Here is a 20,214-nt window from a genome sequence, read left to right as displayed (position 1 = left end):
TGTTTGTTTTTTTCTTTTTCTTTTCTTTTTTTTTTCTTTAAGATAGGGTCTTTCTCTGTCACCCAGGCTAGAGTGCAGTGGTGCAATCACAGCTCACTGTAGCCTTAAACTCCCAGGCCTAAGCGATCCTCCCACTCAGCCTCCCAAGCAGCTGGGACTACAGGCATGCACCACCACACCCGACTAATTTTTAAAATTTTTTGTAGAGATGGGGTTCTCACTATGTTGCCCAGGCTGGTCACGAACTCTTGGGCTCAAGCAATCCTCCCGCCTTGGCCTCCCAAAGTGCTGGGATTACAGGTGTGAATACAGGGGTTTTTTTGGTTTGAATTTTAAGAGATAAAATTTATAAAACATTTAGCCAATGCCACAAATGTAGCTTCTTTTGGTTATTGTCATTATTCTTTGAAATTCACAAGTGCCCCAAAATATTTAAGCATTTTTCATGTATTGCTCTTTAATATGAATGAATGCATTATGAAAGGAATTCTTTTACATGCGAGTTTGCTGATAGTCTTAGCTAATTCTCATGTGTGTAGGTGTCTTGCCTATCTGTCAGTCTTAGCCTTAAAGGAAAGAGTCCCATCACCTCACTTGCATTGTCATCCCTTGGGCATAAGAAGAGAATTTGTATTGTTTGTACTAGTTCAAAATCATTCAGTACGTGATGACCTGTCATGTATAGGGCTCTTTATATTTCTAGTTTAGTCCCTTTTGTTTTCTCTAGGAAAGATGTTTTAGACCTGGGACAAAAGAAGAAAGAGCATATGCTGACATCTAGGAGGGAAACACCCCCCTCCCCTAAGCTCCATCTCCCTGAGCACTCATTTCCCAATGACCATACCAGGTTTTGGTCCTAGAGAGTTTATTACAAAATAAGAAAGAGAAGTCTGGGGAAGGTTCACTCTTCATAGAATTTTGGCAGTTCATTGCCCAAGATGACTCGATGGTCCACACCAGCAGCTGTAATAGTGACCAGGTAGATGACACCCCCGCTTGAGCCATCCCGGCTCATGGCCAGAGCAATAGCTGCAGAGGGTTTCAAGTTGGAGAGAGGGAGACAGAGAATGGCTTAGCTTCAAAAATCTTTTTACTCCCCCTCCATCCATATGCCTACTACAGCTTTCACCTCAAAACTCGTCTTCCAGAAAGGCATATTTAGTGGTGTGCTGGTAAATCAGTTTTTTTTAAAAAAAGGCTTCCATATGTGGCATCTGCTGATATCTGTGGTGTAAATGCTCCCGCTATGATGAATTGCAAGTTACAAATAGCTTAACAAGCAGCTCACAAATCCTTGACTATTTAACAATCAGCTCTCGTGAGTGGTCCCAAGCCAGCCTCAGCACACCTCAGCACACCACTGGTTCTTTTTTTTTTTTTTTTCAGACAGGGTTTCACTCTGTCACCTAGGCTGCAGTGCAGTGGTGCAATCACCGCTCATTACAGCCTTGATTTCCCCGGCTCAGATGATCTTTCCACCTCAGCCTCCTGAGTAGCTGGGACTACAGGTGTGCACCACTATGCCCAGTTAATTTTTTATTTGTACTTTTTTAAATTGTTTTTTGTGGAGACAGGGTTTCACCATCTTGCCTAGGCTGGCCTCAAACTCCTGGGCTCAAGTAATCCTCCTGCCTCAGCCTCCCAAAGTGTTGGCATTACAGGTGTGAGCCACTGTGCTTAGCACACCACTGGTTCTCACAGTGACTGTGTATCCTCATTTGATTTACTCAGAACAGCCCTGGTTTATCCGTATTGCCCAAGAGCCCCATTGAGCTTTGCATTTGTCCTGCCCCTTTTCACTCTTAAAAGTGTACCAGGCCCGGCATTAACTTAAATCGTCACCCATGTATTTCTCTTCCTGTTCCTCATAATCTACTTCCTTCCCATGTTTAAAAGCCCTCCCCAGGTACCCTTCCACTTGGCTGGTTACCATCTGTGGTGAAGCGCCTGCACTCCTCGGGAGACATGCCTGGCTTATATGCTGCATCCACATAACCATAGATAAAGGTGCTGCCGGAGCCACCAATGGCAAAAGGCTGTCGAGTCAGCATTCCTCCCAGGGTTCCATATACCTGGGAGAGGGATCCTCAGGTTAAAGAATCATCAAGCCCTTCCTTCCCACTGAGACATTAAGTGGTCTCTACACCCTGCAATGAAGCCCTGGTATCTCATATCCCCAAAGTACTATGCTTTCAGAGGTAGTGTCCTTGGAACTCATTGCTAGAATGACATAGGACTTCCATCTCCCTCCGCAGGAGAGTGGGGAAGCCCAGAGGAGAGAGTGCTTTGGGAGAAACTCACCTGACCCCCTTCACGTTGGTCCCAGCCAGCTACCATGAGATGTGCAGACAAGTCCTCTCGATATTTATAGCTGATATTTCTCACCACATTTGCAGCAGCCAAAACAAGTGGAGGTTCCTCCAGTTCTATCCTGAAGGAAATATTAGGAATAAAGGTTGATAGAATTTTAAGTCTCACTCTCCTATACTGTTACCATCATCCCTGCTAAATGACCCCTGAAAACTATAACTGCAATAGCTCAAACTGCAGCCTCCCTCCCACATGTACAGGGGAACCAGAGTCCCACACCACCAACTGGTAAGAAGCTTTCAATTGCTCACTCTTTTGCTCAGCCCCACCCACACAACTTTCTTTTGGCTGCAAAGGCCCTGCCCTTATGGGGAAAAGCAGATAAGATTACTTCCGTCCCAAGGACCTTGATTTCTGATATGGTGGGTCACAATATCACCTTCTTTCTGATTATTTATATTAGGATAGTGATTTACAGCTTTTAAACTGTGTTCACATATAGAACGTGATTCTCAAAATAACCGTCTCATGAGGTACTATATTATCTCCACTTTACAGATGCAGAAACTGACAGATTCAAGTGCCAGCAGGAGCCAAAACAAGAATCTTCCATTTCCCAGTGTCCAGCTCCTGGAACAGCACACTGTACAGGGATTCATGCAGGTTGAGGGAGCTCTAGTGGGTGGGGAGTCAGAACTCCAGAGCTTCATACCCATGGAGCTCCAGCTGGTAGGCGGCCATGTCGGCCACGGCTTGGGCATCAGCAGCTGAACCAGAGAGTGCACAGTAGATGCGCTGGTGCAAGGGGGACAGCTTGTCAAACACTCGGTTCACCACCGCCTCGCTGTCAGGAGGGAGTCAACAGTCACCAAGTTAAAACTCAGGTATTTTTTTTTTTTTTTTGAGACAGTCTCACTCTGTCACCCAGGCTGGAATGCAGTGGAGCAATCTTGGGCTCACTGCAACCTTCACCTCCCGGGTTCAAGTGATTCTTCTGCCTCAGCCTCCTGAGTAGCTGGGATTACAGGCACCCACCACCAAGCCCGGCTAATTTTTGTATTTTCAATAGAGACAAGGTCTCAACATGTTGGCCAGGCTGGTCTCGAACTCCTGACCTCAAATATCTGCCCACCTTGGCATCCCAAAGTGCTGAGATTATAGATGTGAGCCACTGCACCCAACCAGAACTCAGGAATTTTTGAGGGTAATCATTCAATGTCTCTCAAATTTATTTGACAAGAGAATAGCATGAAGTTTAATGCTTGGATTAAAGCAGGAGGCAAATAATCATCTCAGATATTATTAATCACTGCAGATGTTAATCAAAATTAGGCTTATTTTTCAGGCTTAGATTTTATAACAAAGCAAAAAATGCTAAGGTAAGAAAAATATGCCTCGTCAATTTTCTTTGCTATTAACAATCTTGAGAGAGTTATGTTCTATGGAACATAATGTAAGTAATATTGACCTAACCCCATATACTCATTTTGCACGTGAGGAAATTGGTTAGGAGGGGGAGAAGAGACAAAATAGTTCAATATATGGTAAATGAGAAACCAGATATCTGCTTGACAGAATCATCTTTTTGATCCCTAAGCACAGATGGAAAGAAGACCCTCAAAAATCTATCTCCTGTCCCCCTCTCAGACCCTATTCCTTTACACTCATCCCTGTACACTACTGGGACAGGTCACATACGCATTCAGACCCCAGATCCTCCTCCACAAATTCAGAGACCCAAGCACCCACCAAATAGCTTATCATAGTGGCTTTTGGGGAAGGTCAACTCCATTCCTCCAAAGCTCCAGTTCACCAGTCATTTCATGAATGGGTAAGAAAAGTGTGTATTTGAGGCCATTAGCTTCTTTCCAAATGCATACATCTTCACTTTTACTCACCCTGCAGACACTCGGGAATCAGAACCCATCACAACGCCCCCATCAAACTCCACTGCCATGATGGTGGTCTGCAGAGACACAGAAGATGGAATGTCAGGGCAAGAAAAGCCTTGATGCCCTCATGTTAGAGAAGAAGAAACAGCCCCAGAGAGGTGAAGTGACTGGCTCAAAGATCACACAGTAACAGGCCAGAGCTGACTGTCAGTACAGGCTTTTTTTCCCTTCATCTTTCCACTTTCTCTATTGCTTCATCCGGCTGCAGGGGAATGCCACAGCCCAGCTGTGATACAACACAAAAAGAACTGTGTCCCTAAGTTCCAACTTGCCTAGTGGAATCCTCTCCACTGTAGAGAGAGAGGTGGAGATGAGGCTCCTACAGGTAGAAGTGAAGCAGCTCCACAAGTGAAAATTATCTCCACCGGAAGGGCACATAGTATGTGCAGATGTGGTGCAGACCCAACACAGAGTAATTGACTATGATCTTGGGAAACAAGGTCAGTCTTTTTTTTTTTTTTTTTTTTTTTTGGTCCACAATCCTCCACTCTCACCGCCCATTTCATCAGAAGTGAGCTCTTTTAATTTACTGAACATTGGAAAAAATCAAGGAGGGCAGTGGTTAGCATGGCCAGGGGCAAGGCAGGAGAGAAGCAGGAAGGAACACATAGATGATTGAAAATAAAAGTTTCAGTTATGGAATTTCTGATCAAGAGGTAAATACATATCTCAGCCGCCAGGGGGGTAAATTTGTACCAAGAGAGAATTTGACTGAGAAGTTTAAGCTGACTTTTCCAGGTCAAGAAAGGAATCAAGAAGAAGTGAGGGAAGATAAAGCCACATTTTTTCTACTATTGAGTTGGAAGGAGCCTTAAAGATCCTCGGTTCAAATGAGGAAACCAAGTCACAGAAAATGCAAACGACTTATGCAAAGTCACACAGAGTTAATAGTAGACCTGGGACTAAAATTCAGGTCTAACTCTTATCCCTTGTTTTCACTTCTACTTCCTACTTGCCACTGCTCATTTGGCAGTGAGGGGAGATTTCCCAAATTATAAGTGGTTTCACTGTGCCTTTCTTACCAGGCCCTAAGTTACTGCGGCCCCAAAGGACGCTCCTCTGAGTATGCTTTCCAACGGACCGACTTATCATGAATAGAGGGTCAAAGAACAGGGTTAACTTCAAGTTAGAGGCTATTCCTCTCTAACAAAGCCGCCCCCAAGCCACGAGTGGTGGCAGTAGTCCAGAGCAGAAGCCAGCCAGCCAGTCTTGGGGCTGCCATCTGCCCCAGGCGCCCATCCTAACCAAAGTCCCCCCAGTGGGCAAATGGGAGTGGGCAGGGAAGACACAGGGAAGGGAGTAAGGCAGCATCTGGGCCAAGGAGAGGCCTTCCTGGGTCAAGCTAGGGAAGGGCATCACTGGTTAACACAGAACCCCCATTATCAGTGCTTGGGCTAAGAGTTGCCCAGTGGCAAGTTTATCAAAAGTCTGTGTGATGAGTTGGTCCTTCTCAATAAGTGCCTATATTTCCTTCTCCCAAGTGCTGTTCTACTTCACCCAGGGCACCATTTCCTCATCTCTTTGCACCATCCCGAACCCCCTTTCTTGATTTAACCAGCCCCCACTGTCCGGGACCAGAGTGAAAGCGAAAGCGCTTTAGAGTAGCTTCCCCTTGACGCTTCCAGCTAAGAGTCAAAGCACCCCCTTTTCCACCAGCCTCGCGTGCCTGGTCCCTTCACGGACACTCTAGACGACCCCCCTCAGAAAAGAAATACTCTATGCTCATTGCGGGTTGCAAGCGCTGGCTGCTAGAGGCGACCTCCCTGCGCTCCCGTTGGTCTCTGCATTCACTTCTCCGCGCGCGCTTCCAGGGTCCCCTGGCCGCTGCACCTCCTCCACCCCTCTGCCAACCCTCGAGCCCACACCCATTACCCCGGTGTGGACTTCTGCCCGGGGTAAGTCCCCGGTTGGTGCTCCTGCCCGCAGCATCCCTGCCAGGCACCGCTCCCCTCGCCGCCTGGGGCACTGATTTCCGACCTGGGACAGCGCGCAGCGCGCAGCCGACAGCCCCGCCCCTTCGCGGCGCCGCCAGGAGGCGCCTGGGTGCTGCGAAGCTGCTTTGCGCGCGGCGCTAACCTGTGTAAGGCAGATCTGCCCCGAGACAAGTGACGAGGCAGCCCCGCCTTGAGGCTGGGGTGGGAAAACTGGTGCAAGTGGAAAGGCAGGAGGCAGGGAGAGGCGAGAATGGTGTGCGTGATGGAGAAAATTGGGCACCAGGGCTGCTCCCAAGATTCTCAGATCTGATTTCCACGCTTGCTCCCAAAATAGTCTGGGCAGGCCACTTTTGGAAGTAGGCGTATCTAGTGAGCAGGCGGCCGCTTTCGATTTCGCTTTCCCCTAAATGGCTAAGCTTCTCGCCAGCGCAGGATTAGCCTGTTCCTGGGACTTTCCGAGAGCCCCGCCCCCGTTCCCTCCCCCAGCCGCCAGTAGGGGCGGACTCGGCGGTACCCAGAGCTTCAGGCCCCACGGGGGCGCGGAGAGTCCCAGGCCCGGCCGGGACCGGGACGGCGTCCGAGTGCCAATGGCTAGCTCTAGGTGCCCCGCTCCCCGCGGGTGCCGCTGCCTCCCCGGAGCTTCTCTCGCATGGCTGGGGACAGTACTGCTACTTCTAGCCGACTGGGTGCTGCTCCGGACCGCGCTGCCCCGCATATTCTCCCTGCTGGTGCCCACCGCGCTGCCGCTGCTCCGGGTCTGGGCGGTGGGCCTGAGCCGCTGGGCCGTGCTCTGGCTGGGGGCCTGCGGGGTCCTCAAGGCAACGGTTGGCTCCAAGAGCGAAAACGCAGGTGCCCAGGGCTGGCTGGCTGCTTTGGAGCCATTAGCTGCGGCACTGGGCTTGGCCCTGCCGGGACTTGCCTTGTTCCGAGAGCTGATCTCATGGGGAGCCCCCGGGTCCGCGGATAGCACCAGGCTACTGCACTGGGGAAGTCACCCTAGCGCCTTCGTCGTCAGTTATGCAGCGGCACTGTCCGCAGCAGCCCTGTGGCACAAACTCGGGAGCCTCTGGGTGCCCGGCGGTCAGGGCGGCTCTGGAGACCCTGTGCGTCGGCTTCTAGGCTGCTTGGGCTCGGAGACGCGCCGCCTCTCGCTGTTCCTGGTCCTGGTGGTCCTCTCCTCTCTTGGTAAGGGGAACGCAGGGCAAGAGGGGAGGACACAAGGGGACTGGGACAGGAATCAAAGGTAATTGTCAGTGAGGTAGAGTAGCGTGGGTTCTGGGAAATGTGGAGCAGGAGAAGGACTCCTAGCGTGGGTCTTGGAACACCACTTCAGTGTAGAAGAAACGGCACTGGACTGGCGGGGACCAGAGGTTCTGGGCTCCATTGCTGGCCGGGTCTTGATTCTCTGGGCCACGCCGGAAGCGGGGAAATCCTTTGCTCTGGGGCCGAAGGGCGGGGCATCCTCATCTCTAACAGGAGGCTTTTCTACTTCATGATCTCCAGCCTTCCTAATAAAATCCTGAAAGTTCTGGTAGAGCAACCACAGGGTAGTGTGTTCCAAGGCAGTCTATTTAGGTTCGGGATTGAGACGTTTCCTTTCTGCTGATGCCCTCCAGGATAATGGTGAGGGGAGGAGGCGTGGTGGGGCCAGTCTGACTGGAACTGACCTACTTAGACTTAATATTTGTGCGTGACCTCTCTTCTCTTTCTCCAGGGGAGATGACCATTCCATTCTTTACGGGCCGCCTCACTGACTGGATTCTACAAGATGGCTCAGCCGATACCTTCACTCGAAACTTAACTCTCATGTCCATTCTCACCATAGCCAGGTCTGGGGGCTGAAAATGGGGCACCCTGCAAATGAGGGAGTTGGAAGTTGGGGCTGCTGTCCAAAATGCACTTATATGGGGATACCTGGGACCTTCAGTCTGTTCCCTGAACACACCCTGACCCCCTTTTTTTCCGGGTTCTTTCTAGTGCAGTGCTGGAGTTCGTGGGTGACGGGATCTATAACAACACCATGGGCCGCGTGCACAGCCACTTGCAGGGAGAGGTGTTTGGGGCTGTCCTGCGCCAGGAGACAGAGTTTTTCCAACAGAACCAAACAGGTTTCTCCTGAAACTCTTTCATTATACGCCATGTACTGTTTATATCCTCATACATCTGCTTTGATCTCCCCCCTCCCCACTCTCTCTCTCTCTCACACACACACACATTGTTCTTTCTCATTCTTGATATACCCTCTCTCTCTCCGTCTCTCTCTCTGTCTCTGTCTCTCTCTCTCTCTCACACACACACATACACACATTGTTCTTTCTCATTCTTGATATACCCTCTCTCTCTCCGTCTCTCTCTCTGTCTCTCTCTCTCTCTCACACACACACATACACACATTGTTCCTTCTCATTCTTGATATACCCTCTCTCTCTCCGTCTCTCTCTCTGTCTCTGTCTCTCTCTCTCTCTCACGCACACACACACACACACAATTGTTTTTTCTCATTCTTGATATACCTCAGGAGCAAAATATTGTCCTCCTTACCTTAAGAAAAACCTAGAGTTTTCATCTAGCATTTTCTCATAAATCTATTCCTATGTATCCTTAGATAGAAACCATAGAATTTCAAACCTGGAAATTTTGAGCTCATAGAGACCAACTGCCTCATCTGACAGAGAAGGAAACTGAGGCCAAGACCCTAAATGCTGAAACTGCACAGTTGTATATGGCTAGAGACACACTTGGGATTAGAACCCTGGTCTCTTGAGTGCTCCACAGACTTCGGCATACTTTCTAGCAGCACTAGAAACTGTACAGTTACATATGGCTAGAGACACACCTGGGATTAGAACCCTAGTCCCAGTGAGTTCTCCACAGACTTTGGCATGCTTCCTAGCAGCACCCTCCTCCTCCATCTCTGTTATGTGACCAGTTTAAGCTCTTCCTGCCTGTGTGTATAGCATGGGACATACAGGTTCTCTAGGGAACAGAAAGCTTTCAGGGAAATGGAAATTCACATGTGCATCAATAACTTTATAATTAAAATGAAGGTCAGGTCTTTCCTCTTTAACACTCATCCTCCCTGCACTGAGATTTGCAGACCTCTGCAGAACCCTAACCTTGTTTCCTGCAGCCTCCTTAGAACCCCACGTTGACGCCCCAGACCCTGGCATCCTGGCACATTGTTAGTTTCTCTCATCACTTGGAACCTGTCTGATTCACCTCACTCTCTTCTCCCCAACCCTGCAGGTAACATCACGTCTCGGGTAACAGAGGACACGTCCACCCTGAGTGATTCTCTGAGTGAGAATCTGAGCTTATTTCTGTGGTACGTGGTGCGAGGCCTATGTCTCTTGGGGATCATGCTCTGGGGATCAGTGTCCCTCACCATGGTCACCCTGGCCACCCTGCCTCTGCTTTTCCTTCTGCCCAAGAAGGTCGGAAAATGGTACCAGGTATGTTCATGGAGTTGGCCTTCTCTACACAGACCCTCATCCCCCAGACTTGGCAGACTCAGTTCCTCTCACATTGCTTTCAGTCCAACTTTCCTGGAGCCCTTACTGATTCTCCATCTTCATGGAATGCCCTGTCCCTGTGGTTGCTCATGTTCCCAGGTTGCTCAACATTAATCTCCATACTCTCTGGGTCTTCTTTTCTAGCTTCTCCTCACAATCTGTCTTTAAGAATTTGATCCCCAACCCGTTCTGAGTCATTTTCCTCTTCCTTGTATTTCTTTAGCATCCAAGGGGCATAGCTGTGTCTCTTTCTCTTTTGTCCCTTTCCTCTGCCTCTTCTCACCTTTAATTTCCACATAGGTAACTCAGGTATTAGTGTCCCTGATGGTTTGCCAACCCGTGTGACATCTCTTGTCCATGTATCCGCAGTTGCTGGAAGTGCAGGTGCGGGAATCTCTGGCAAAGTCCAGCCAGGTGGCCATTGAGGCTCTGTCGGCCATGCCTACAGTTCGAAGCTTTGCCAACGAGGAGGGCGAAGCCCAGAAATTTAGGGAAAAGCTGCAAGAAATGAAGACACTCAACCAGAAGGAGGCTCTGGCCTATGCAGTCAACTCCTGGACCACTAGTGTGAGCACCTGAAGATGAATACCCATTCCCTTGTCCTTAAGATGCTGTGACTCCATTCCCATTCCAATGACCCTGCTCCCACTCCTCCTTTACTGGGAAATGGTTGGTTCAGTATTTTTATCCTAGCAACCTGAGGCTCAATGACTCTACTCAGTGTCCCTAGCCCCCTCCCTCTCTTTAAAGATGCTAGGTGGCTTCCTTTCAGTATGGTACATAAAATCCACCCAACCATGTGGATTGGAGAGATGCATGTCTTCCAGTCCTAGGGCCTTCCTTTGCCTCTCAGGGGAAGCACAGGGAGCCATAAATTCTTACACCTGGGCCTGCTTCATGCTGGTACCTTGTAGATGTGTTAGTGAGAGTGATGGGAATAGGGGAAGCCAGGGATGAGGGACATCTGTGATGCACTGGAAAGAGAGCTACGCCAATGATCTGAGGGTCCTGGCTTGATGATGCAATTTACTTGCCTTGTGATCATGACAACCAATTTACCTTCTCTGAGACTGTTTCCTCTTTATTTATTTGTTTGTTTGTTTGTTTGTTTTTACTTATTATTATTATTTTTGAGCTGGAGTCTCGCTTTGTTGCCCAGGCTGGAGTGCAGTGGCACGATCTGGGCTCACTGCAAGCTCCGCCTCCTGGGTTCACGCCATTCTCCTGCCTCAGCCTCCCGAGTAGCTGGGACTACAGGCACCTGCCACCACGCCAGGCTAATTTTTTTTTTTTTGTATTTTTAGTAGAGATGGGGTTTCACCGTGTCAGCCAGGATGGTCTCAATCTCCTGACTTGTGATCCACCCACGTCGGCCTCCCAAAGTGCTGGGATTACAGGCGTGAGCCACCACGCCCGACTGACTGTTTCCTCATTTTTCAAAAATGGAGTGATATAACCTTCTTTATAAGGCTCTTCATGTATTAGCTGACATCACATGAATGAAAGCCTTTTGTGAAGAGTAAAATGCTCCCCAGACAAGGTGATAGTGGTGATGGTGGTGAAGATAACTGTGACTTCCATGATGTGCATTGAGTCAGACTCCATAGGGTCTCTGGTTCATTCTCCTGTCTGCCTATTGAGCCTGCCGACGTTACTTGGGAGAAAGGGACTTGATATTTCCTTTATGTTAATGACTGCGGTTCTTTGTGTCCCCTCCAGATTTCTCTACCTCAGTCCCTTTTTTTGTGGTCTCTTTATAGATTTCAGGTATGCTGCTGAAGGTGGGAATCCTCTACATTGGTGGGCAGCTGGTGACCAGTGGGGCTGTAACCAGTGGGAACCTTGTCACATTTGTTCTCTACCAGATGCAGTTCACCCAGGCTGTGGAGGTGAGGTCCCTCCACCTTCACTCCCCAGTGTGATTCCTTCCTCTGGCCCAGCACCATCTGTGTGATTTCCTTCCATTCTTTTACCCTTTTCACTTCACATAATGCTGGCAAGCAGACTAGGTCTCCCACCTCACTTTCACTATTCTTACCTCCCTCTAGGTACTGCTCTCCATCTACCCCAGAGTACAGAAGGCTGTGGGCTCCTCAGAGAAAATATTTGAGTACCTGGACCGCACCCCTCGCTGCCCACCCAGTGGTCTGTTGACTCCCTTACACTTGGAGGGCCTTGTCCAGTTCCAAGATGTCTCCTTTGCCTACCCAAACCGTCCAGATGTCTTAGTGCTACAGGTACAACCTACCACTCCCTGTATTCCACTGGCCCCAACTGCAATTCTGCCATCCTAAATTTTCTTCCCGCCTTCAGCCTGCTTACTGCCAAGCATATATCCTCCCTAACCCTTTAAAGGCAATGGTAAGCATCATCTGTTCCATAAATCTTCCCCAAACTCAAGAACCCAGTTTGGGCTTCCAAAGAGAATGAGAGAAGAGGTTTCGAAGAGAGTGCTCTCACATTCCAAGGAATTGCTGCAGCAAAATCTGTGTCTCCAGTCTTCCATCTTTCCTTTTCCTTTGTAATTTGGAATGTGATTTTTCCTTTCCTGGTGGTGTCTGACATCAAGTGTGTGGCATAGTGGTGCTGGGTCTCTGCCCTTGTCTTTGCTGCATCTTCTATCTGTACTCCTTGGGGAGGCATCACCCAGAAATCTGTGCATGTGGGAGGGTAGGAGTTTCTATATTTCCCCGTTTTTCTTCTGGGGTAAGACATCATGCTATATAACAAGGCAATGACACTCTCAAGGTTAGAAGCCTTGGTAGCCTATTTTCGTGTGCTTCTCTGGCCTCTAGGGGCTGACATTCACCCTACGACCTGGCGAGGTGACGGCGCTGGTAGGACCCAATGGGTCTGGGAAAAGCACAGTGGCTGCCCTGCTGCAGAATCTGTACCAGCCCACCGGGGGACAGCTGCTGTTGGATGGGAAGCCCCTTCCCCAATATGAGCACCGCTACCTGCACAGGCAGGTATGCAAGAAGGTGGCAGGAAGGAGGGCAGGGAGCATCAAATAAGAAGAGCATTCTTACTAAGCACTCTGAAAGGGGGGTTAGGGAGTGATAAGAGACCTTGGGTGGAGATGGTGGTGTGGGCAGGAGGGAGGTAGTATGATTTTGTGACATGTTCTCAATAAAGATTTTGAGTCTTCGATCTCTAAGATAACCATACTCCCTTGTGCCTTGTTCTATGACTCTTCATCATATTTCATCTCAGGTGGCTGCAGTGGGACAAGAGCCACAAGTATTTGGAAGAAGTCTTCAAGAAAATATTGCCTATGGCCTGACCGAGAAGCCAACTATGGAGGAAATCACAGCTGCTGCAGTAAAGTCTGGGGCCCATAGTTTCATCTCTGGACTCCCTCGGGGCTATGACACAGGTACTCTCTCCTCTTATCTCACCACCCAGCCATCTTTACCTTTGCTGAAACCCCAGTAGTCTTGCCTTTATCCTTCAGTACCTCCTGACTCATGGACATCAATTTGAAGTTGTAAGATCATGCTCCTACGGCTTCTTCATCCTGACATTCTCAGGATTCTGTTCATCTTCCCAGAATCTCCCCTATCCAGCTACAACCACCAGATCTTGGTGTGTGTGAGTGTGTGAATGCATGAGTGTGTCTGTGTGCATGTGCGTGTATGTACATGCGTGCACACATATGGCTATACAGTTCTCATCTTGGCCCTTTGCTCTGCAGAGGTAGGCGAGGCTGGGAGCCAGCTGTCAGGGGGTCAGCGACAGGCAGTGGCATTGGCCCGAGCATTGATCCGGAAACCATGTGTACTTATCCTGGATGATGCCACCAGTGCCCTGGATGCAAACAGCCAGTTACAGGTGAGGCAGTCATCTTCTTAATGCCTATATCCCACCCAATCTTGCTTCTTTTATACATCTTCTGTTAGTTTTACTAACATCATAATTATGCAAACCAGGCATTGCAATTCTCAGTCCCCAAATCCAGTTCCATTGGATGCCTCCCCAAGGAGTAGAGATAGAAGACGAGGCAAAGACAAGACACCTGGAACCAGTTAAAAGAGACTATCTACAAACTACAGACTGAATTTCGTTCTTTCTTTTTTTTTTTTAAGACGGTGTCTCACTCGGTTGCCTAGGCTGGAGCGCAGTGGCACAATCTTGGCTCACTGCAGCTTCAACCTGCTGGGCTCAAGCGATTCTCCCCTCAGCATCCCGAGTAGCTGGGACTACAGGTGTACACCACTATGCCTGGTTGACTTTTATATTTTTAGTAGAGATGGGTTTCACCATGTTGCCCAGGCTGGCCTTGAATTCCTGAGCTCAGGTAATCTGCCCACCTCAGCCTCCCAAAAGGGCTGGGGTTATAGGTGTGAGCCACCACGCCCAGTCCTATAGACTGAATTTCTAAAGCGAAACATAAGGAAAAGACCATCCTCATAATATTGTTTATTTAAAAAAATTTTTTTTGTACAGACAGTGTCCCGCTATGTTGCCCAGCCCGGGCTTGAACTCCTGGGCCCAAGTGATCCTCCCTCCTTGACCTCCCAAAGTGCTAGATTATAGGCATGAGCCACCGGGCTCAGCCCATCCTAATCATATTAATATTAATTAAGCTAGTCTGTTTACATGCACTGTCACTCATTTATTCATTAGGAATCCTTCTGAGCTAGGCATTTATCATCATTCTACAGATGACAAAATGGAGGCTAAAAGAGGTTGAATAAGCTGCTCGTATAGAGGTCATATAGCTTTTGAGTGGCGCAGCCTTGATCCAAACTCAGGTCTGCCTGACTTGAATGCTCATCTCTTTACTACTAAGTTATATTTCCTTAAAATCAAATATAAAAATTCCAAGTCCATGGGTAGAGAAGAGGACTATTCAATAGTCTTTATTCTTCTGTCACGTGTTTCACCCTAGGACTCTCATTTTTATCCTACTTTTGCACCTTCATGTAAAACAGTCCTTAATGAAACAAAGGGTTTGCGGAGAAGTACTCAGAATGGGAAACGTTGGTGTCCTTGGGGTTGTTAGCAGAGCCAGCAGTGATCCTGTGAGGTCAGTCCCAGCCCTGGAAACACAGGTGTCTCCCTGGGCTGAGGGTAGTCCCCAGCTCTGACGGTCCGATATCTTTCCTCAGGTGGAGCAGCTCCTGTACCAAAGCCCTGAGCGGTACTCCCGCTCAGTGCTTCTCATCACCCAGCACCTCAGCCTGGTGGAGCAGGCTGACCACATCCTCTTTCTGGAAGGAGGCGCTATCCGGGAGGGGGGAACCCACCAGCAGCTCATGGAGAAAAAGGGGTGCTACTGGGCCATGGTGCAGGCTCCTGCAGATGCTCCAGAATGAAAGCCTTCTCAGACCTGCACACTCCATCTCCCTCCCTTTTCTTCTCTCTGTGGTGGAGAACCACAGCTGCAGAGTAGGCAGCTGCCTCTAGGATGAGTTACTTGAAATTTGCCTTGAGTGTGTTACCTCCTTTCCAAGCTCCTCGTGATAATGCAGACTTCCTGGAGGACAAACACAGGATTTGTAATTCCTTAGTGTAATGGGGTTTAGAGCCGGGGTTGATGCTTTGGTGTGGCCAGCACTCTGAAACTGAGAAATGTTCAGAATGTACGGAAAGATGATCAGCTATTTTCAACATAACTGAAGGCATATGCTGGCCCATAAACACCCTGTAGGTTCTTGATATTTATAATAAAATTGGTGTTTTGTACTGTGGTTTCTTATGTTTCCGGCACACCAAACGGCTCACTGCCTTTTGCAGCGCACTTTTCAGCAGGGAGTGTCTCCTCTTTTATCATCCTCAATGTTTTACCCCCTAACTGCATCATCTTTTCCCTTAAGCTTTTAAATTCCTATGAGGCCCCTTCCACTTCCCCTATCCCCTTACGCCCACCCCCAAGAATGAGCAAGGCCCCAGCCACAGGGCCCACCAGGGCACTAGCGGCCGCAGCTCAGAGCCGTGGCCTCTCCGAGGTGGCAGATGGGGCGCGCGCCGCCAGAGCAAGTGCCAGGCGGTAACGGAGGGACTGGGCGCCCCTCACAACTCACCACCTCGCCCGCTGGTCCTTCCTGGCTCGCCTGGCTCTGAAGCGGCACGTGGAGGGGAAACCTCAGAACAGTAGGCGGGATTGTCTAGTAAATATCTCCCATTCAGGGAGGCCCAGGTCGTGTGACGTCGACAGTTGCTGGGTAGATGAGGCCAACACAGGTTGCAAGAAGAGGCGGGGTTTAGAGGCGTGAAACTCCGCAGTGCTCAGCCAAGCACGGAGCAATGCTAGGAAGAGCGGGCAGAAAGGGCACGCTCTTGTGGGTGACTACAGGTTAGGAGACCGTTGAACCGGGAGGGGCCCTAGGATGGACCCCGTGGAAAGATTCAGAGACTGCGCCCTCTCCCTGGCGCCCCCTTCCCCTACACGCGGCGGGTATATTCTGTTGCAGTTGGCCCAGGACCTGTTTCCAAGACTCTGCCCCCTCGCACTTCCGTCCCTCCTGGCTTTGTAAAGTGATGCTCATAGGAGCCCCCACCCCGGGTGACACTACTCCCAGCTCCTGGCTGACTTCCAGTCTTCTGGTTGAGGCTGCGCCTTTAGATGACACAACCCTACCCACCCCTGTTTCCAGCGGATGCCCGGGTCTGGAGGTACCTCTTACTGTAACCCATGCCAAGTGGGCTTTTGAAGGCGCCTGTTCCTTTCTCGCTTTCTTCGGAAGACCCTTGCCCCTTCATTCCCCCGACCCCTATAAAGGGAGAGCAGAGAAGCCGGTCCCCAGTGTGATAGTCCTGGTCCAGGCACTAACTGTCCTTTTCTCGGAAGGGCAGGGGGATGTGGAAAAGATTCTTGTTCCCTCCCCTTCGATCTGTGGCTTTCGCTTTCACTTCCTCCTCCAAGAGCGGACAGATCTCTGGGTGCTGGGCGGTCATGGCGCTACTGGATGTATGCGGAGCCCCCCGAGGGCAGCGGCCGGAATGGGCTCTCCCGGTTGCGGGAAGCGGGCGTCGCTCGGACCCAGGACACTACAGTTTCTCTATGCGATCTCCAGAGCTCGCCTTACCCCGGGGAATGCAGGTCGGGGCTGCAGGGAAGCCCCCAGGGATGCAGGGAGGCGGGCGCTGAGGAGTGGAGGGTAGCCTGAGAGGAGAAGGCGAGAGCGGGAGCGCGGGGGACAGGATGGGGGCAGCCTTCAGACCTGGAGAGCGCCAGACCCGAAGAAGAGGCCACATGGGGATGGGGCCTGAGAGGAGGAAGTGCAGGTTAGGACAAACAGTTACAGGTGAGGTGGGGGCTCCCAAAGGAAGACAAGAGAACTTTCCTGCCCTTGTCCACACACAAATGGTGGAGCCTTTTTCATGGGGTTATCACAAGATACAGGAGGTGTGTGGTGTCTTGGGAAACCTATAAACTTTGCCTGCTGGCCTCCTCTCAGCAACTCACTGTTGCGCGACTTAGAACAAGTCACTTAGTCTAGGTCCCAAGCCCCTCTTCTGTAAAGTGAGGATACTGTTACTAAACGTGTTTTGTGAGGATTGAATGGTTTATGCATGGAAGAAACCCTTTAAGTCACTCTCAAAATTTTTTAGTAATGGTAACATGTGCTTGCTTTCATTTCTATTATGCTGGAAAATGGAAAAGGTTGATATGGCATGCCTCTTCTTTTCTTTCTCCCAAGCCATTTCCTTCTAGAGATTGGTTATTAACTGTTTCATTTATTGATGATTAGATCATTTCTTCATATCTCCTCACCCTCATACTCCCTAAAACCTTTTCCTGGAGGAAAAAGAATTTTTCATTGCCTTTCTCTACCTCTTTTCTCTTATCAGCCCACAGAATTCTTCCAGTCCCTGGGTGGGGACGGAGAAAGGAACGTTCAGATTGAGATGGCCCATGGCACCACCACGCTCGCCTTCAAGTTCCAGCATGGAGTGATTGTAGCAGTGGACTCTCGGGCCTCAGCTGGGTCCTACATTGGTGAGTGTATACGCTCCAGCAGGCAGAATCTGGGGAGCTGGGCTCTCCTTTTCGAAGGAGGCCAACTCTGCAGCAAAGTGGAAGTGGATATTGATTCTGGACACACTGGGGGATCTGTGGGGTCATCCCTTCTCTCCCAAAACTCCATCATCTTCCAGCTACCTTACGGGTGAACAAGGTGATTGAGATTAACCCTTACCTGCTTGGCACCATGTCTGGCTGTGCAGCAGACTGTCAGTACTGGGAGCGCCTGCTGGCCAAGGAATGCAGGTAAGTGAGGCCTCTCATCTTCCTTTCTTAGCCTAGTGGTTAATCCCTGGATCTCTCAGATCATTGCTCCTTACTCTTGTCCTATGTGGTCCATCTTACTGCTAATAGCATATTTCACAAAACAGCTTTTTGGTGGTAAGAACCTTCTCCCAAATCTCAGCCTGTGCTCCACTCATAAGCCAGATAGTATGTCAGTTATTTAGCACTGACACATCCACCCTGGTGGGATAGTATCATTTACTAGGCTGCCTTTGTATGTTTCAGATACTTTAAATGCCAAATCTTTCTCGATCTTTAGATCCTACAAAATAATTCCTTTCCAATGCTTATCTCTTTAATCATTTCCTGCCCCATCAAGTTGGAAAGAGCTAACCTCCCTTCCCTCACTCCACCTTGTCCTCACCTAGGCTGTACTATCTGCGAAATGGAGAACGTATTTCAGTGTCGGCAGCCTCCAAGCTGCTGTCCAACATGATGTGCCAGTACCGGGGCATGGGCCTCTCTATGGGCAGTATGATCTGTGGCTGGGATAAGAAGGTGGGTGCTCTCCATTCTTCATGTTCCCCCACCATGTTCCCTATGGATGACAGATCTGTTTCCCATCATATACTCCTGCTCCCTCCCTGACAAGATGGCATATAGAGTGCTTGGTTATAGAACTGTTCCAGTATATCCATGGACTATTTATTGGCCCAGATATGAATCATTGCATGTGTTTTGTAAGCTTGTCCTTTTTGTTAAACAGTTGATTTCAACAGTTTTCTTTTTTTATTTCTAAAGTTTGATGACTTTACCAAAGTGGTTTCCTAATTCCAATGTTCTTGTGGTAGTAGTATTAATTCTTTTGTTCACTGTTTATGTCTCACATTTGAACCCCCATGTTACCAACATCTTCCTCTCCAATTTCAGACTGAAATCTTTCATCTTATAGGGTCCTGGACTCTACTACGTGAATGAACACGGGACTCGGCTCTCAGGAAATATGTTCTCCACTGGTAGTGGGAACGCTTATGCCTACGGGGTCATGGACAGTGGCTATCGGCCTAATCTTAGCCCTGAAGAGGCCTATGACCTTGGCCGCAGGGCTATTGCTTATGCCACTCACAGAGACAGCTATTCTGGAGGCGTTGTCAATAGTAAGAGACCAACGCTCCCACCACCATGCCTGGGAGGAGTCGGCAGGCAGTGGGGGGGTGATTTAAGATTGAGAAACCAGCCTGGCCAACATGGTGAAACCCCGTCTCTACTAAAAATACAAAAATTAGCCAGATGTGGTGACGGGCGCCTGTAGTCCCAGCTATTTGGGAGGCTGAGGCAGGAGAATCACTTGAACCTGGGAGGTGGAGCTTTCAGTGAGCCAAGATCACGCCATTGCACTCCAGTCTGGGCCACAGAGCGAGACTCCATCTCAAAAGAAAAAAAAAAAAAAGATTGAGAGACTCGAAGGAGGGAGAGTGGTAGGGAGGAAATTTTCAGAGTCAGAAGAAGTGCATTAAAGGCCCAGACATATGGTTTTAAGCCTGCGCATGTGTCTTGTTACTGCCTTCAACATAACACCAGTGACAGGAACTTGCTGAGGTGAAAGGTGACTCTGTGTTCTTTTCTCATTTGTCCACAGTGTACCACATGAAGGAAGATGGTTGGGTGAAAGTAGAAAGTACAGATGTCAGTGACCTGCTGCACCAGTACCAGGAAGCCAATCAGTAATGGTGGTGGTGGCAGCTGGGCAGGTCCCCTCCGGGAGGGCTTGGCCGACTCAGGGACCTGAGCCACGTTAAGTCCCATGAGAAGAAGAGGCCTAGCCTGAGCCAAAGAGAGAGTACGGGCTCAGCAGCCAGAGGAGGCTGGTGAAGTGCATCTTCTGCGTGTTCTCTATTTGAAGTTTCTGGGTGCCCCACTAAGTAGAATAAAGAAAAACGGTTATAAATGCCTCTGTCTTGTGGCTGAATGGGGTTGGGCCTGTTGTTGGGTGGGGCAGAAAGTAAAGAGACGCTTTTTCTGGAGAAGGGACTCAGACCCCTATCTAAGAAATGTGGCCTCACCACATATTTCGTCCTGGAGTTTCCTTCCACACTCATCTCTCCAAGACCTCTGGAAGGCTGATCATTGTTGTCCATGGACACTTGTTTGCAATTTCACATAAGTTAGGGTCCTTTCCATAGACAGACACCTGGGGACTCCTTTGTGCTCCATTGTTAATGGTTTGAGGAACAGGGAGTAGGGCACCTAGGATAACTGTTTTTGACTTTATAGGGTGGGATGAAAAAGCTTCCGTTCACCTTAATACGGTA

At 49.4% G+C, this 20,214-nt stretch overlaps 3 protein-coding genes and 2 long non-coding RNA genes across 9 annotated transcripts in view; 3 read left to right on the top strand and 2 right to left on the bottom strand.

The window, feature by feature from the left end:
* The window catches only part of LOC134739711 (uncharacterized), a 31,283-nt gene extending 28,157 nt beyond the window's left edge, over positions 1 to 3,126 (top strand). The window contains exon 2 of the long non-coding RNA XR_010126687.1: positions 2,869 to 3,126. This is a non-coding gene — a long non-coding RNA (uncharacterized LOC134739711). The remainder of the gene's footprint in view (positions 1 to 2,868) is intronic.
* On the bottom strand, positions 849 to 6,599 carry PSMB9 (proteasome 20S subunit beta 9). Of its 2 annotated transcripts, none has more exons than XM_063666086.1 (6): positions 6,339 to 6,599; positions 4,209 to 4,276; positions 3,023 to 3,154; positions 2,302 to 2,431; positions 1,931 to 2,072; positions 849 to 1,029 (listed from the first exon to the last, which is right to left on the bottom strand). In XM_063666086.1, exons 2-6 carry the CDS (start codon positions 4,265 to 4,267, stop codon positions 902 to 904), a joined length of 591 nt encoding a protein of 196 aa, XP_063522156.1. In that variant the 5' UTR covers positions 4,268 to 4,276; positions 6,339 to 6,599; the 3' UTR covers positions 849 to 901. The 2 variants fall into 2 exon arrangements, with proteins under 2 accessions (XP_063522156.1, XP_054346831.1); XM_054490856.2 differs by lacking the exon at positions 6,339 to 6,599 and adding an exon at positions 6,135 to 6,265.
* On the top strand, positions 6,350 to 15,396 carry TAP1 (transporter 1, ATP binding cassette subfamily B member). Its single transcript, XM_054490853.2, has 11 exons — positions 6,350 to 7,381; positions 7,911 to 8,025; positions 8,174 to 8,304; positions 9,443 to 9,648; positions 10,078 to 10,275; positions 11,469 to 11,597; positions 11,757 to 11,945; positions 12,504 to 12,677; positions 12,922 to 13,084; positions 13,403 to 13,539; positions 14,820 to 15,396. Exons 1-11 carry the CDS (start codon positions 6,604 to 6,606, stop codon positions 15,024 to 15,026), a joined length of 2,427 nt encoding a protein of 808 aa, XP_054346828.1. The 5' UTR covers positions 6,350 to 6,603; the 3' UTR covers positions 15,027 to 15,396.
* Positions 14,102 to 16,517, bottom strand: LOC134739710 (uncharacterized). Of its 3 annotated transcripts, none has more exons than XR_010126685.1 (3): positions 16,331 to 16,517; positions 15,735 to 15,960; positions 14,102 to 15,187 (listed from the first exon to the last, which is right to left on the bottom strand). It is a non-coding gene; the product is annotated as an uncharacterized LOC134739710 (long non-coding RNA). The 3 variants fall into 3 exon arrangements; XR_010126686.1 differs by having other exon boundaries at positions 15,735 to 16,035; positions 16,331 to 16,468; XR_010126684.1 differs by having other exon boundaries at positions 15,735 to 15,871; positions 16,331 to 16,416.
* On the top strand, positions 16,018 to 19,850 carry PSMB8 (proteasome 20S subunit beta 8). Of its 2 annotated transcripts, none has more exons than XM_054490855.2 (6): positions 16,018 to 16,326; positions 17,506 to 17,653; positions 17,812 to 17,923; positions 18,331 to 18,460; positions 18,855 to 19,059; positions 19,542 to 19,850. In XM_054490855.2, the coding sequence occupies exons 1-6, from the start codon at positions 16,192 to 16,194 to the stop codon at positions 19,628 to 19,630; spliced, it is 819 nt and encodes a 272-aa protein (XP_054346830.1). In that variant the 5' UTR covers positions 16,018 to 16,191; the 3' UTR covers positions 19,631 to 19,850. The 2 variants fall into 2 exon arrangements, with proteins under 2 accessions (XP_054346830.1, XP_054346829.2); XM_054490854.2 differs by lacking the exon at positions 16,018 to 16,326 and adding an exon at positions 16,488 to 16,753.
* The last annotated feature ends 364 nt before the right edge of the window (positions 19,851 to 20,214 follow it).

Source organism: Pongo pygmaeus, chromosome 5 (genome assembly GCF_028885625.2).
Source record: "Pongo pygmaeus isolate AG05252 chromosome 5, NHGRI_mPonPyg2-v2.0_pri, whole genome shotgun sequence".
NCBI classification, from domain to species: domain Eukaryota; kingdom Metazoa; phylum Chordata; class Mammalia; order Primates; family Hominidae; genus Pongo; species Pongo pygmaeus.
This window is presented reverse-complemented; position numbering and strand designations above follow the sequence as displayed.

Excerpts from the sequence above, each read along its gene's own strand:
- PSMB9 (XM_054490856.2), bottom strand. The coding sequence starts at position 6,191 with ATGCTGCGGGCAGGAGCACCAACCGGGGACTTACCCCGGGCAGAAGTC. Across the intron at positions 2,432-3,022 it reads TACCAGCTGGAGCTCCATGG|GATAGAACTGGAGGAACCTC; the intron begins GTATGAAGCTCT and ends TATTTCCTTCAG. Across the intron at positions 2,073-2,301 it reads ACCAACGTGAAGGGGGTCAG|GTATATGGAACCCTGGGAGG; the intron begins GTGAGTTTCTCC and ends TCCCTCTCCCAG.
- TAP1 (XM_054490853.2), top strand. The coding sequence starts at position 6,604 with ATGGCTAAGCTTCTCGCCAGCGCAGGATTAGCCTGTTCCTGGGACTTT. Across the intron at positions 10,276-11,468 it reads TCAACTCCTGGACCACTAGT|ATTTCAGGTATGCTGCTGAA; the intron begins GTGAGCACCTGA and ends GTCTCTTTATAG. Across the intron at positions 13,540-14,819 it reads ATGCAAACAGCCAGTTACAG|GTGGAGCAGCTCCTGTACCA; the intron begins GTGAGGCAGTCA and ends ATCTTTCCTCAG.
- PSMB8 (XM_054490854.2), top strand. The coding sequence starts at position 16,511 with ATGTGGAAAAGATTCTTGTTCCCTCCCCTTCGATCTGTGGCTTTCGCT. Across the intron at positions 17,924-18,330 it reads CTGCTGGCCAAGGAATGCAG|GCTGTACTATCTGCGAAATG; the intron begins GTAAGTGAGGCC and ends GTCCTCACCTAG. Across the intron at positions 18,461-18,854 it reads TCTGTGGCTGGGATAAGAAG|GGTCCTGGACTCTACTACGT; the intron begins GTGGGTGCTCTC and ends TTCATCTTATAG.